We start from the raw sequence: 12,987 nt of genomic DNA, 5'->3' as shown, positions 1-12,987 counted from the left end.
ATGGTGAGAGATGGTAGAATCATCATGTATTGTCCATCCAGTACTGACTTTGGACTTATGCTGAAGAAATGTAATACAATTAAAAACAGAGACACACAAATAAACTGCACACAATGCTGCACAAATAAACCCACAGTTTATTGAACTTGTAATAAATCGAATGAAAGATTAATTAAAGCATAATTTCATGACTAAATACAGAATCAGAAATTTCCACCAGAATTCTAAATTGTAGAAATCCCTAGGTGTGTGGCGTTGAAGGGATTCTTACTTTAGCTTATTCTTAATTTGCTACCACCTGTAAAATGTAAATGAATGTCCTATTTTTGAATACTGGTCTGCATTCCCCTGGAAAGATTAAATGACAAATATGCAAACTTTATCACTGATGCCAAGCTTAGCATGCAATGAAACACTTTGCAAGTCAATATGAGTCCAGATGTCACATAATGCAGGAACTGTCCAGTATTACCTTATAGTATTAATGTAGTATTTTACAGAGTTAACTTCAACCACCTGTTCGTTGGCTATAGATTTCTTAAAGGACTCTTAACTATGAAAAGCTGGCATATACCGTATCATTAATTACCACAATATGAAAATGCACTTCTATTAGTATGTAATAACAGCATTGTTTTTTAATGGGTTTTTTTTTTTGCTTTAAATTTTTGTTACTGTAGCCACACTGCTGTTCATGAAGCCACCTCTTCTTTTTGCCCTGTAAGTCTTTTGAAAAATTTCTGTAAGATACCACTGAATGCAGGAGTGGAAAAGTAGTAAACCAGAGGATTTAGCGTACTATTGAAATAGGTGAAGCAGAGAGAAAAATAAAATACGAGATTTGCCTCTTTGAAGTGTGAACACTCATGGTACCAGGCCTTCAGGACCGAAATAGCGACCCGTGAGGCAGTGCTTGGGAAGAAGCTGATGAGGAAGACCATGGTGACGACGAAAATGAAATGGACAGCTCTCTTGATCTTGCCTGTGTTGTCCATTGTCTTGGTTTTTAGCTGCCATGTAATGCAGGCTGTGCAGAAGATGATGATGCCACCTGGCACAAAGAACTGAATCAAATAGAAAGTGTTGTGCCAGATTGACGATAGACTGTTGTCAAAGCATATGTTGAAACTCTCACACTGGGTGTGGTTGCCGAGACTGAAAAAGTGTGGCAAGCCCAGCAACTGAGTTGTCATAAGTAAAACTATTGCCCACAGGCCTGCAGAGACCCACATGGCGTACCTCAGGTTCATTCGATTGAGACGGTGTAGCGGGTGCACAATCTTCAGGTAGCGGTCCACAGCCACGGCTGTGAGGAAGAAAATGCTGGCAGCCCTGTTGGCTGCCACAGCGAAGAGCAGGATGCGACAGAAGGCATCTCCGAAGATCCAGTTCTGGCCCCTGATGTAGTAGTCGGCTCTGAATGGCATGAAGAAGAGCACCATTGAGTCAGCCACAGCCAGGTGTGCCAGGTAGATGGAGTTTGGCTTCCAGCTGTCCACTTGGAAGAAAAACATGCAAAGGGCCACAATGTTCCCTGTGAGGCCAAAAATGAACTCCATGAAAAGAATAGGGGGTAGGACTTTGATTAAAATAGGGGACTCAAAAACACAACAAACTGAGGAGTTCGACATATTGGCAGTACCGATGCAAAATGGACTTAGGAACTATTTACAGTGCTGTTTTATAACTACATAACAGGCAAATAAGTAGATGCCATAGGCAAATACATAGGTGAAGAAAATATCCAAATACTGGCCACCCACCACCGCTATTATGATTTACAAATGATAAAGACACAGTGCACCGTGGCATGCAACATGCATGAACGTGCCATTAGCGAGACACAGAATAAACAGTGAATGTGGTTTGCATTTGTTCTAAATTGATTAAAAACTTTTTTTATTCCCAACGATGCTTGATAAACTCCAGCTGTGGTTTTGAATTCAGTCTTATATTAAACTTATATTAAAAATATGTTCATGTGTCTTAGTTATTTGTTAAATCCAACTGAAAAAAGAAAAGAAAAAAATATACATAATCTGGTTATGGTAAGTTGAAATAAATGCTACACATCAAAACATGTGCTAACCATATGCTCCAAAAAGGCATATGGCCCATATAATAACCCATGATCAGTTTTACTTACTTCTTTTGCACCCACATCCTTGGTACTTGTCAATTATGATCATAGCAAACTTTAAAATATAGGTTTTAAGCTCACTTACCAGTTAGCAGACACTTTTCTCAGTGATCACTCTGCCAAGACACTGACCAAAACAAGGGGAGCACCCCAGAGGAGATGTAGGAAATGCAGAGGAAAACACTCAGGTGTGCAAAACAGGCTAAGAGCAGGAGCACACCGTACACCTCTGCCCAGCATACTGCTTGCCAATGTACAGTCTATTGGAAACAAGCTGGATGACATCAGGGCAAGAGTTTGTTTCCAACGAGACGTAAGTAACTGCAATATCCTTTGTTTCACCGAAACGTGGCTTACCCTTGTGTACTATCAAGTATACTGAACTCATCCTGGCCAGAGACTTTAACAGGGCTAGCTTTAAACAGGTCATGCCAAACCTCCACCAACATATCTCGTGCCCTACCAGGGGGGAAGAGACACTGGACCACTGCTACATTCAAATCAAGAAGAGCTACAAAGCCACTTCTCTACCTGCATTTGGTAAAACTGACCATGTTGTCATTTTTATCATACTGGAATATAAACAAAGGATGTTGCACGAAGCCCTGCTATTGTGAGGGGTCAGAAGGACCCTAGTGGAGAGAGTGCAGAACTGCAGTGCCGAGGACTGCAAAGCCCTGCAGAAGGTGAGGACTCCTTAACAGATCACCAGGTCAGCACTGCCCAGCCTGCAGAATGTCTACACCAGGTGGTGCAGGACCAGAGCAGTTAAGATCTTCAAGGATCCCGCACACCCAACAATGGACAACGACTATGGTCTGGAAAGCATCTCCACAACCATGTGGCCAGGACTGAGAAATTAAGGAGGAGCTTCTTCCCCAAAACCATTAGAACACTGAACTCCTGAGCACTACTCCAGCTCTTAACACTAATGCACACACACACACATACATATACACACAGCACCAGGACATTGCTCATATATTTGCACATGCACTGGACACTTTAGTGTGTATATACATACTTACATAAATAAATACATGCATACCTTTTCATATGTGTATTTTTTGAATGCTCTTTCGTGTGTAATCTTGCACTCTCCCTTACCTTGTACCCATTGCATATTGCTGTATAGTATATTTATTGTTTGTTGAGCAGTCTTGCCGCATCTTATTTCAATGCACCTTTGTACCAGCTATGAATGTGCAGGTGACAAAGCCTTGAATCTTGAATGTAGAATCTTGAATTGTTCATCATTCATTCATTTTTTTCATTCATTCCTTAGTAATTCCTTCTTTTGTTCATGTTCAGTAAGGACTTCGTCCTGGTCAGGATCGCAGTGAATCAGAAGCCCATCCCAGGAACACTGGGTGCAAGGCAGGAATGCACCCTGGATGTCACAGCAGTCTATAGCACATCTTGCATAAGTATTCACACCATTAAACTTTTCCACATTTTGTAGTGTTACAACCTGGAACTGAAATGGAATTAACTGAGATAATATGTCATGAATCTACACAAAATAACCCATAATATTGAAGTGGTTGAAAAACCAATATGTTGGCAAAATTACTATAAATAAAAAACACAGGAATTGTCTAAGTCTTAACCCCTGTTCCTGTGAAGCCCCTACATTAGTTCTCGTGCAAGCAATTGCCATCAGAAGTCACAAAATTAGCTGAATACCTGTATGAAATCTAAGTGTCACATGAGCTCAACATAAATACACCTGTTTTTGAAAGGAGTTTGTGTAACTTTGAAGACCTCTCCCATGTTGAAGTATGTAGATTAAGAGCCCAGGAGTAAAAGAAAATATTCAGATTCCAGACCCATACCTTGATCTGTTATAAGTAATTAGCAAAGCAAAGGCCTCTGACCTGTCTCCTTATCAACAGCGCTCTCACTGCTGCGGCCTGGGTTTGATTCACGGCCAGGGAACCAGCCCCAGCCACTGGGGTTGTGTGCAACAGTGCGCTCTCAGTGCTGGTCCCAAGCCGAGACAAAAAATTGGGGAGGGTCGCGTCAGGAAGGGCATCTGGCAATAAAAACTGTGCCAAATCAAATACGCGGACCAATGTGGCGAACCCTAACAGGAGCAGCCAAAAGAGGAACAACAGTGTTTTGTCTTAAAGAGGATAGTCATGTGATATGGACATTTTGTTTGTCCCTGCTTAAAGATTAATCATGATAACTTACTGAAGTAACAAATATGATGTGATCATTGGCGTATTTCTCACTTACATTAGCACCTATTTAAGCTGTGAAGTTCTTTTATTTAGAGTTTAAACAGAACAGTTTTTAAATTCACACCTAATCAAGGTTGTCATTAAAGCTGTTGAACTTCAAAAGCCATCCTGGGGTTCAGAAGGCATTGACAAAAAAAACATGTTGAGTCATGTTTAAAGCATTATAGTGTATACATGTCCTCTGGAGTTTAATTGTGGATTTTTTTGGTATTTATTATTACTAATCTTCAATATGGGTCATGTTCTTTCATGCAGCTCAGTGATCACTCTGGAGGAAGCTGAGAATCGCATCAACTATACAGCAAGGAGCCATGGCAGAACTGGAACATTAACTCTCATTAAAATACTACATTTTGTGTGCTTATTTTGCCCAAATGTTAAACCTTGGACTATTTCCTAGAGCTTCCTGTTTAAATTCATATTTTTGATAATGTTCTTATGAAAGATCAGAAAGGCTGGGTGTTTAAAAATAAAGAACTTTATAAAACATGTGAATCTGTTGCTTCTGTTGTGAAGAGCTCCCTAGTGAATACTGAGATCTACTTTCAGGTGGAATCCTATTTAGAGATAATATTTGTTTGATATCAGACTGATTTGTAAGGAAAGGAAAATGAAGAGAGCAGTCAAGACATGTCCAGGCATGATTACCTAAATGACAAACTCGAACCTCAATGGACTATTGTATTAAAACAACATTAAGATGAATAAAACTATAGAAAAATTATTGATTGGGTTTTCATGTAGCTTTATCTTTGATGAAATTGTCAAACAGTTGATTCTGCAGTTTATATTAAAATTTCTATTTGCAAAAATAGCAAAATAAATCTCTAAAATACACCTGGTGAGATTTTACTTGCAAGTACTACATGCTTTTTATCTTTTTTTTTTTTTTTTATCTCATTCCAAGTTAAAAAAAACAACAACAAAAAAACAGATACCTAATGAACTGCATAGATGAAAATCATAAAGCAGGGCCTGATGTATGAAGAAACAGAAAATACATATTACATCAAATAAAAGACATTTTTAAAACAAGTAACAATGAATATTTATAATTCAGATAATGTCGGAAAGCATTACATGAAATATACCTTATACATCTTTTCCGAAATGGAATTTTGATTACTTAATGTTTTTGCATATCTATTCAAAACATTTGTGTGTAAATACAGTAATAAAGCAAAAGATACTCATATATTTATGCTTACGTTAAATCCTTTTCAATCATGTTGCTCTTTAATACTTTTTAAACCTAATTTTTTTATACGGTAATTGGGTTTATAATTGTAATTTATATAATTTATAAATGTAATATATATATATATATATATATATATATATATATATATATATATATATATATATTTGTTTATTTATTCTATAATTTGCATAAACTATACTTTTATAATTTAGTTTTTATAATTATATATTGTAACTATGTAAATTCATCATTTATATTTACTGAATTAATTTATTATTCATTTATTTGATCCATTTTTTCCTAATGGGACGTCATCATGCACAAGCCTCTGTAGACGTTATTGTTCTCTGATGCACTATTGTGGTCACATGACTGCCCCGCCCACTGCATGTATCCTATTAAAAACATTCCGCATTTCAAATTCACTGTCATTGCAGAGGGTGAGTAATTATCCAGTGTGGTTGGCTTGGTGCAACATTTTGGGGAAACACATTGTGAGGAAAGGTAGTGCGTTGATTTCTGTACACTCACTTAGTCTTGATATCAATGCAGAAGGGAGGATTTTATATCTTAAATTAGACTCTTTTTTCCCGTTACAGATGCCCAGGATGAGACAAGTTCGCCAGAGGTTGAATTTCAATGCTGGTGAAGAGGACAGCACCTGCAGAGGAATTGAAGAGGAGCTGAGATTTTTGCCACACCACACAACGTGTAAAGAGTTTCTCAGAAACAGTCCTGAATGTAAAGAATATGAAAGGAACCTAAATGAAGACTTTCTGAGCTCCATAAAATCCCCTGCACTGCTCACAGCTGACCTGAGAGACCCTGAGACGCTGAGAAGCTCATCAGACATCTCACACAGACACACGTCTCCACCACGGCAGTGTCTCACCTCCATCAGACGCATCAGAAAATCTTACAATGTAATAAACAGCATACGTGCTACTATTCTCTGCACAGATTCCGGGGTTTTTTTGTGTGACATGGTTATTATTAATTCCTAAATATTTCCTCTTTGTGTTTCAGTCTAAAAGAGATCATTCTTTACAGAAGAGAGAAAGACTTCATTCATCCGTCACTCCAAAATCAGAGATAAAAAGACAAGGGATTAATATAAACCCATTCACTCCAGACTCACTTCTCATCCAAACTGTGAGCGCAAAGAGAAACCACAACAGAATCCATCAGAAAGAGTAAGTGTGCTGTATATTCACTCAGATTTACAAGAAACTGTAAAAGCACATAGACTCATGTAGAACGGGGAGTTCTCAAACCTTTTGCAGCCAGGGAATCCCTGTTAAAAAAAAAAATCAAACATACACCTCACAACTATTCAAATGTTAGGCACATTATTTAAAAGTGTGCAATAAAATTAGGCACATTATTTAAAAGTGTGCAATAAAATTAGGCACATTATTTAAAAGTGTGCAATAAAATTAGGCTACACTTTCAGAAAAAAATTTTCTAAATTGTACCTTTCCTTGTTGTTGGTTTGGTACCTTTATCTTGTGTACCTTTCACCTTCTGTAGCTATATGTCACCTGGTTTTTTGGATTAAAAAAGAATTAAGGTACACAAGTGGACCATAATTACCTTTAAAGCTTTGCGGTAGACTACATGGAAGATACGTAATGAAAGGAATCACTCCAGTGACAAGGAACAGAAGAGTTTTCCAGCAGTTTCACTAAATATAAGAAATCGCAGACATCCTGGTTATGCTTCACTTTGAGAACCATGAACTTAGAAACACAAGGAGATTTATTTTTCAGTGACACATTCAGTATTAGGACATTATACAGTAGCATATGTTACACATTATAGTACTATTAGTGAAAAATATTACCTGGCTTCGTATCCATGACGGTTTTGAGGGAATTTTACGCTATGGTTTAGGTCATAAACTTTTTCTCTATGCTGATGACCTTTTTTTGTACATTTCTAATCCCGTTTCTTCCTTATCCATAATTTTGGACACTTTGGACAAATTTTCTGGCTAAAAGATAAATTTGCAAAAAAAGCGAGCTATTTTGTTGTTTACTCTGAGGTCAGGAAACTTTCATATTCTCTTTTTCCCTTTAAGATTGCACCAGGTGGATTTAAATACTTGGGAGTTTTCTTTACAAATTCATATAATAATTTATTTGTTAGGAATTTTCAACTACTGGTGGATAAATCCAAGTTAGATATGTCTAGATAGACCTCGCTTCCTTTATCTCTTGTGGGTCACATTAATCTTGTTAAAATGGTTATTTTGCTCATGTTCCTCTCCCTTTTTCAACATATTCTGATTTGTGTTCATTTCTTTGGGGAAACAAGCCAATGTTTCTCAAGAAATCAGTTCTCCAACACCCTAAGTTTAAAAGAGGCCTTGCACTTCCCAACTTCCAACAATTCTACTGGGCCTGAACTAGTAGTAAGAGTTTTTTACTTGAACAGATGTATCCATTCTGATAACAGTGCTCATCTAACCAATGCCCATTTGGCAAAATGTTCCCCAGACAGGAGTGATGCTTGAAGCAGCTCCTTGTGTCATTTATCAAACCAAAAATAATTGTAATAAGTCTTGTAAATAATGTCTTCCTTGAGAAGACTGGGAGCCTTTTACTTCTACAGAATACAAATGGCTGTGTAACATGATTGTTTTTTTTTGTTTTTTTTACAGCTCATGCGAGGACTTTGAAGAGGAATTCATTCCTCCATTAAAGGTAAATACTTTACAGCAACACTAAATTTCAGCACAGTTTGTTAATTCCTGGTTCAAACATCTGGTGATGTTATAGTACATAACAGTAGAAATCACCAAACACTCCCAAGTCCCTTCAGGACCACCAGCTTTTCCCCAAATATCATTTATTCTGCCTGTTATTTATTAGATTGTATCTGAAGACATGACAAAACCTTTTTTAATTTACAGAGAAAGAGTGTTGTAGTGACATCTCCAACATCTCGCTACACATCTGAGTTCTACGAATTGGAGAAAATTGGCTCTGGAGAGTTTGGGGCTGTTTTCAAGTGTGTGAAAAGACTTGATGGGTGCATCTACGCCATCAAGCGCATCAAGAGGCCGTTAGCGGGTTCTGTGGATGAGTAAGTATAATTTCAGAGTTCTGTTCGCCTGGTGTGCCTGGTCTGCAAGAAAATGGGATCTTGATCCTCATCCAATATTAAACTCATCTAATATTTCTTATTATGAGATTATTATAAATCAAATATAAGATTATTCAGCCTGTTTTTGGAGGTTTTTATTCATTTGAGGCTTTAAATTTTATATAGGCAGATTTGCTTCTTTCTAAAAATAAGTGCTTAAAATGAGAAAAAATTGTCTACCAAAAGAGCAAGACATTTAGTAAGAATGTCTAGAAATGGGTTTAATAATCATATATTTGGTTTATTGTAATCTTATAGGATAATAGGACATACTAGTTAAAATTACTATGTTCAAGATAATTTCATAATCTTTTTATAGTGTTACTGTTTTAGTTTATTTTCGACATCCGTCTTTTATCTCTCATAACATTTAATCAGACAGTGGAAGTCGTTGCTACATGATACACACTTCCTGCTTGATTTGCAAAAGCACGAGCACAGGCAGCCCTGATAGAAAAGTCACACGAATTCCACACGTGAACAGCCACAATTCTCATCTGAAATTTACACGTGTGGTTTTTAGACACGTTACGTCTCACACGTTTTTCACATGTAGTGCACGTCTTTTTTTTGGTTGCATGTGGTTTTTCTGATGATTCATTTATTTTCACAGTTTACTCACACAATGCCACTGATGTACTCGATGTGCAGTTTCAGGGGATAACATAGTGAAATGCACCTTCTTGTATTGCTCACATGTGAAATTTTAACATAAGACAATGAATGAATGCTTGTGTTAATTTCAAACCATAATGACTATTTCTGTTCAGAGAACATGTATTTATTTCTAGAGCAAATGTAGACACAGACATGAAATGACTTAAATAGATTACATTTTAGGGAATATTTTTAACCTGAGCGAATAACCTGAAATGGGTCTAAAGCTCCATAAGTGTGTGTGGAATTGTCAGAAATTGTTATTGACCATAAATTATTATTAACTGCTTATACTTATGCCCACTAACTTATGGCCTGTTAGTGACATTGGCATATTATTAACTGATACTATTCTGATAGGATATTTGCTGCACTTCTTACTGAAACCATCTTAGTGAATACGCATGAATTAACAAATGAAATGTGGTTCTCCTGACAGGCAGAACGCTTTACACGAGGTGTTTGCCCATGCCGTGTTGGGACAGCACCCCCATGTGGTGAGGTATTACTCTGCATGGTCAGAGGATGAACACATGCTGATCCAGAATGAGTACTGCGATGGAGGAACGCTCGAGCAGCTCATCACGGAGAACCAGAGAACCCTGAAGCTCCTCTCTGAAGCTCAGCTGAAAGATTTGCTTCTGCAAGTCTCCCGGGGTTTGAAGTACATCCACTCTGCTTCTCTCGCTCATATGGACATCAAGCCAAGTAAGTTCGACAGATCTAATAATGTAGACCTGGTTTATCTGGTGTGATTTATTCTAAAGCATCATGTCCTCTCTGTTTGCAGGTAATATATTTATATCAAGGAGAGCAGCCATTCGTAACGCAGACGTCGATGGATCAGATGCAGATGTTGTGTACAAAATAGGTTTGTAGCAAAATTTCCACTTCCTGTTTGCAGTGTGCACGATAGCTGACTATGGTGATAACACTTTTTGTTTCCTTCTTTAGGAGATCTTAGTCATGTGACTCACGTTAGCAGCCCAAGAGTGCAAGAGGGAGACAGCAGATTTTTAGCCAGTGAGGTCCTGCAAGAGGTAAATTGCTCCTCTTTACTAATCTACTGTAATTTATTTTTTTATGTAAACTGGATGAACTAACCATGCCAGTCTTTCAGGACTACAGGAATCTACCTAAAGCAGATGTTTTTGCGCTGGCGCTGACAGTGCTAACTGCCTGTGGGGCAAAAGCACTCCCAAGGAATGGGGAAACGTGGCTTGCCATACGTGGAGGGAAACTCCCAACTGTAGCTCAAGTGCTGTCAGAAGAATTTCAACAACTACTCAAGGTTTGTTACGTCTATGAGACGTCTATGAGAAGCATAATGCATGTGAGGTTTCTTGCATTTAGCAGTTGTGAGCAGACATCCAACACGAGACTGTAGTCAGAAAGTGTTGATTAGTTTCCTATAACAGCAGCTCTGATGGGTTGAAATAAATACATTATCATTTCTATAGTAACAGCTAATTCACAGGGATTTGTACAGTGAAAGCACCAAAATAATCTAAGATTAATAATACACAGATTAACACTGTTGTTATATAATGAAGAAAGATCAATACAATGGCAAGGAGATGTCTATTTAACATTTATATAAGGAGTCTCCAGTGTCAGGAAAGTCAGGAGTTCTGGTTTCTTGGTAACATGTTAGCTGTGTTTTTTGGTGAGGGAACGAATGTTTCTAGCTGCTTTAAATTTCACAGACATTAAATGTAACTATAAATGGATAAAAAGTGTGATGTTCATTTCTGAATAACAAATTGTAATTTTTAGCAATTCTTGTGGTATTAGAAGAATAAAACAATTCAGGAATAACCAACTGTGGGCTAGTAACAGTAACTCTACTTCATAACACCACCTCATCAGTGACTATTTTCTTAACAATATTTGTACATATTTATCACAGCTCATGATTCATCCAGACCCCGTGCACAGACCTTCATCCTCAGCCCTCAGTAAACATGCCATCCTCCAGCCTGCCTCCAAACTAAGTGCCGACAGCCTGCGCGAGCAGCTTCATGCACAGAAGTTCAGAAACGCACTGCTACTGAAGTAAGCGATGCAATTCATAGAGGTGTAAAATTAACCAGGCTTCAATTTAATCAATGCTGTTTATTTGGTCTACATCCTCTCTAAACTCACTTTGCTTCTGTATATGTCTAGAGAGCTGAATGAGATCCAGTCATCCACAGCAGCTGCGGAACCGAGCGTCTCTTACAGGACCAAGATAAACCGCTCACTTAGTTTAACTACGTTCTGATCTGCAAAAAGCAACAGATTGCAACCAGAGACCATGTTGTTTTTGGAAAAGCATACACTTTGACCATACAGTTAGTTATGAATGTGAATATATTTCCTTTATAGTAAGTTATATGTCAGTATACATGAAATTCATGGAAATATATTCATAGTAACAAAAAATGTGATTTTTATTGCTACACTATATGGCCAAAAGTTTGTGGAGACCTGACTTTAACACTCATATCAGCTTGTTGAAAAGTTGAAAGGTGTTCAGTGGGGTTGAGGTCAGGGCTCTCTGCAGGACACTAGAGTCCTTCCGCTTCAACCTTGGGAAACCATGTCTTCATGGAGCTCGTTTTAGTGCACAGGGGCATTGTCATGCTGGAACAGGTTTTGGCCTCTTAATTCCAGTGGCACAAGTTTGGGGAAGAACCACATATGGGTGTGATGGTCAGGTGTCCACAAACTTTTGGCCATATAGATTATGTGTTCTTAGATATGTGGTTAAAATATAGGTTTAGACTGATTCAACGATATGACAATATCCTCTACAAATGTCATTTGAAATATATTGCTTTTCCATATGGCTAATATTTAGTTTTCAGTATATATTCAGTATTGCTGTGAAGTGAAGTTTAGATTGATGCGATGATAAATATTCTGAAAAACAGCTGGAGACTAAATAAGATATAAATATAGGAAATGAAACAAATCATATTTTTACTATATTATTTATTTTATGTAATGACACAAAATCTTTCAAATTTCATATATTTGAATTTGAAAAAGAAATAGCAAATAAAGTGGCAATAAATTTACAATGGAAAAAAATAACCAAAAGATTTATTATTGTCCATTTTCTTTTTAAATTTTTTTTTTTTTCAATTTAATTGGAAGGCAGTACTACTGTAAGAAGTAGTTTCCTGTGAAGTTTCCTGTGTTATCTTAAAAATTTAAATTGATGTCTGTTTGATTGATGACTGTCATATTGTGACATATTGTGTTTAAGAAGCACTTGAATGAAGTAATTGTTGCACAACCTGCTGCTGAATGTTTCAGAGTAATGAATGGTTTTTTATTGCAGAGCCTGTTGACACACACTCTTTCCGTGTGAAAGGAATTTATCTGTGTATAACTGCCACATATTTTGATTAAAAGTTGCAGCATTGTTTCACTGTACTGTAATTTCATATAATAAAAGTAAGCTTGCACACTTCACCACCTGTTTGTTTGTTTGTTTTTTTGTTCAATGTATCTGTCACCTTTCTAACACCCAAGGTTGCTTTATAAAGTATGCAAGTAACAAAAATTAAAATTTGCACTCATTGTCCACTTTATTAGGAACACCTGTA

At 37.2% G+C, this 12,987-nt stretch overlaps 2 protein-coding genes across 2 annotated transcripts; one reads left to right on the top strand and one right to left on the bottom strand.

Annotated features, from left to right (window-relative positions):
- Window positions 1–607: 607 nt before the first annotated feature.
- LOC113536733 (hydroxycarboxylic acid receptor 2-like) lies at window positions 608–1,891 on the bottom strand. The gene has a single exon (XM_026930866.3). It carries the CDS (start codon window positions 1,629–1,631, stop codon window positions 693–695), a length of 939 nt encoding a protein of 312 aa, XP_026786667.1. The 5' UTR covers window positions 1,632–1,891; the 3' UTR covers window positions 608–692.
- Window positions 1,892–5,972: 4,081 nt separating this feature from the next.
- On the top strand, window positions 5,973–12,851 carry LOC113536768 (wee1-like protein kinase). The gene is made up of 11 exons (XM_034308534.2): window positions 5,973–6,091; window positions 6,187–6,510; window positions 6,614–6,780; window positions 8,250–8,292; window positions 8,502–8,674; window positions 9,831–10,099; window positions 10,182–10,262; window positions 10,346–10,431; window positions 10,512–10,682; window positions 11,301–11,446; window positions 11,558–12,851. The coding sequence occupies exons 2-11, from the start codon at window positions 6,187–6,189 to the stop codon at window positions 11,652–11,654; spliced, it is 1,557 nt and encodes a 518-aa protein (XP_034164425.2). The 5' UTR covers window positions 5,973–6,091; the 3' UTR covers window positions 11,655–12,851.
- Window positions 12,852–12,987: the final 136 nt, after the last annotated feature.

The sequence above is a fragment of the Pangasianodon hypophthalmus genome, chromosome 11, assembly GCF_027358585.1.
Source record: "Pangasianodon hypophthalmus isolate fPanHyp1 chromosome 11, fPanHyp1.pri, whole genome shotgun sequence".
NCBI classification, from domain to species: domain Eukaryota; kingdom Metazoa; phylum Chordata; class Actinopteri; order Siluriformes; family Pangasiidae; genus Pangasianodon; species Pangasianodon hypophthalmus.
The sequence above is the reverse complement of the archived record's forward strand: the minus strand, read 5'-3'. Positions and strand labels throughout refer to the sequence as shown.

Excerpts from the sequence above, each read along its gene's own strand:
- LOC113536733 (XM_026930866.3), bottom strand. The coding sequence starts at position 1,631 with ATGTCGAACTCCTCAGTTTGTTGTGTTTTTGAGTCCCCTATTTTAATC.
- LOC113536768 (XM_034308534.2), top strand. The coding sequence starts at position 6,187 with ATGCCCAGGATGAGACAAGTTCGCCAGAGGTTGAATTTCAATGCTGGT. Across the intron at positions 8,293-8,501 it reads AATTCATTCCTCCATTAAAG|AGAAAGAGTGTTGTAGTGAC; the intron begins GTAAATACTTTA and ends TTTAATTTACAG. Across the intron at positions 8,675-9,830 it reads TTAGCGGGTTCTGTGGATGA|GCAGAACGCTTTACACGAGG; the intron begins GTAAGTATAATT and ends TTCTCCTGACAG.